General features: G+C 39.4%; 1 protein-coding gene across 1 annotated transcript in view; it reads left to right on the forward strand.

The window, feature by feature from the left end:
• ITIH3 (inter-alpha-trypsin inhibitor heavy chain 3) overlaps positions 1-2,067 on the forward strand; it is a 22,255-nt gene that overhangs the window by 4,897 nt on the left and 15,291 nt on the right. Inside the window, exons 3-4 of the mRNA XM_010132818.1 lie at positions 588-754; positions 1,767-1,871. Of these exons, the coding sequence (XP_010131120.1) occupies positions 615-754; positions 1,767-1,871 (245 nt within the window). The 5' untranslated portion in view covers positions 588-614. The remainder of the gene's footprint in view (positions 1-587; positions 755-1,766; positions 1,872-2,067) is intronic.

Genomic DNA, 2,067 nt, shown 5'->3' on the forward strand with positions numbered 1-2,067 from the left:
ACTGTCGCATGGTCTCCAGCAACCTTATACCGAGCACTCAGTGAAATTGAGTATTGCCCAACCCATTTCCTTGTTTAAAGAAGAATAAGCCCCAGTGGGGAGGGAGTTGAGAATAACATTAAATGGAATTTGGAGCCATCTGGAATTGTTTAGGTCTATTTTTAAACAAGATGACTACTTATATCCCTGCTTTAGGAGTCACCCACTCAGCTTGATAATTACAGTCGCTAATACTGTGAGGCAGCAGGAAGTTGTTGTGCTCTTTGACTAACCATAAACCAAAGTCAGCCTCAGTAGAGAAAAAAACCCCAATTCTCATGATGGCAGTATCTTTGCTGTGATGGTGGTACAGTTAAGGAGGCTAGAGTTACAACTCACGGGAGAGCGCCACAGTGGCAGCGTGATAGCTAGCCAAGGAAACCCAGCTGTGCTCCAGCTCTTACAATGAGGTCTTTCCTGTTTTGCTTTAGAGCGGTAGAATGTCCTGCTGTGATTTCCTTTTAAAAATACGATTATGGCTGATTAACCCAGACATCAACATAGCAGCTAGTTCTTTTTTTTTCTTTTTTCATTTTTTCAATCTACAGGTTGTCAATGGGATAGAAATCTATAGCATGAAAATTGATAGTAAAGTAACTTCCCGATTCGCCCACAATGTCATCACCAGTCGAGCTGTCAATCGTGGAAATGCACACAAAGAAGTCTTCTTTGATGTTGATCTCCCCAAGTCAGCCTTCATCACCAACTTCAGCATGTGTGTAATCTGTACAGTATCGTTAGAGAAGAGTAAGAATCTGTGCTAATGCAGCTGGGAGAAACTGAACATAAATGTTCATTTTTCTTTGCCCTTTGATAGATTCTAAGTGCCTCCTGGGTAATTTTCTGGTACTGTTAACTTAACATGCAAGATACTTGGAGAAAGGCAAACATTGGTACACTTATAGAAAAGATGACTAATATTCAGTTATTCCTTTTCATCATCATGGACTTAGGGTATAGGAGATCTTCTCTGGAGATCCATCCACCTTTTCAGAAATACCACTTACTTGCTCTGGTGTTATCAAACCAGAAAATTACCATTACTTCATTTCCCTGATGAAATTGTAGCTTAATTATCTCTTCATTTAAAATGAAGAATTTTATTTGAATGAAAGGCAGGAAATAGAGAGAATTATTCCTTTACATTTGTACCTTTAATTGCAATAATATGCAATTCTCACACCATTATGAGGTTTAATTCAGCTTAAACATGTCCACCTCTGCTAATCACAGAGTGAAAAGAAAACAGTAGCTTTTAGGGCACAACTACTCTTAATGCATGCTAGAAGTTTTATTATAGGATGAGATGAATCCCCTATGAGAAATGTCTGTTCAGGGGTGTCAGGAGTCAGCTGTAGACAGCTGCATTTGGACAGACGAGTCTCATCCAGAGAGCTGGCTTGCCATTAGATAAGACGAGATGGTCAAGCTGCTGAAGAGAGGGAATTATAGCAAGTGTAAGTAGTGTTGCTGTCAGCCCAGTTTTGATCAAATTCATTTTCAAAGTAAAAAATGGTTTAGATTCTCTTAAGATACTGAGCATAGAAGTCTTCGTATTCCAGCTAAGTTCACTGAGACTAGGTTCAGTAGAAGTACTCCAGTCTTGGCAAGTCAGCTTCCTGACAGAGCCTTGTAGCAAACCGATCAATAAACAGAGAATCGCCTGTAGTAACTTTTCATGTATGGCTGCAAACCATTCTGCTAAACCAGGACTTTTTCATCTGCAGGACAATTGATGGTGTCACTTATCCCGGAATTATAAAGGAAAAAGAAGTTGCAAAAAAGCAATATGAGAAGGCTGTTTCAAAGGGACACACTGCTGGTCTCGTCAAGTAAGAATGGTGTCTTGTGTGGCTTCCAAGCCATCATCCCATAGCAAATTGTGAGACAGGAAATACTTTTTTTCGGGCATATTGCCGAAGCTTGGGGTTTTTTCCAGACCAAAGAATCATTAAGTTAAAGTTATTGTAGTGTAAATTATAAAAAGGAAATACAACATCTGACTACACAGGCAGTATCTGCAATTAT

Source organism: Buceros rhinoceros, unplaced genomic scaffold (genome assembly GCF_000710305.1).
Source record: "Buceros rhinoceros silvestris isolate BGI_N320 unplaced genomic scaffold, ASM71030v1 scaffold7223, whole genome shotgun sequence".
NCBI classification, from domain to species: domain Eukaryota; kingdom Metazoa; phylum Chordata; class Aves; order Bucerotiformes; family Bucerotidae; genus Buceros; species Buceros rhinoceros.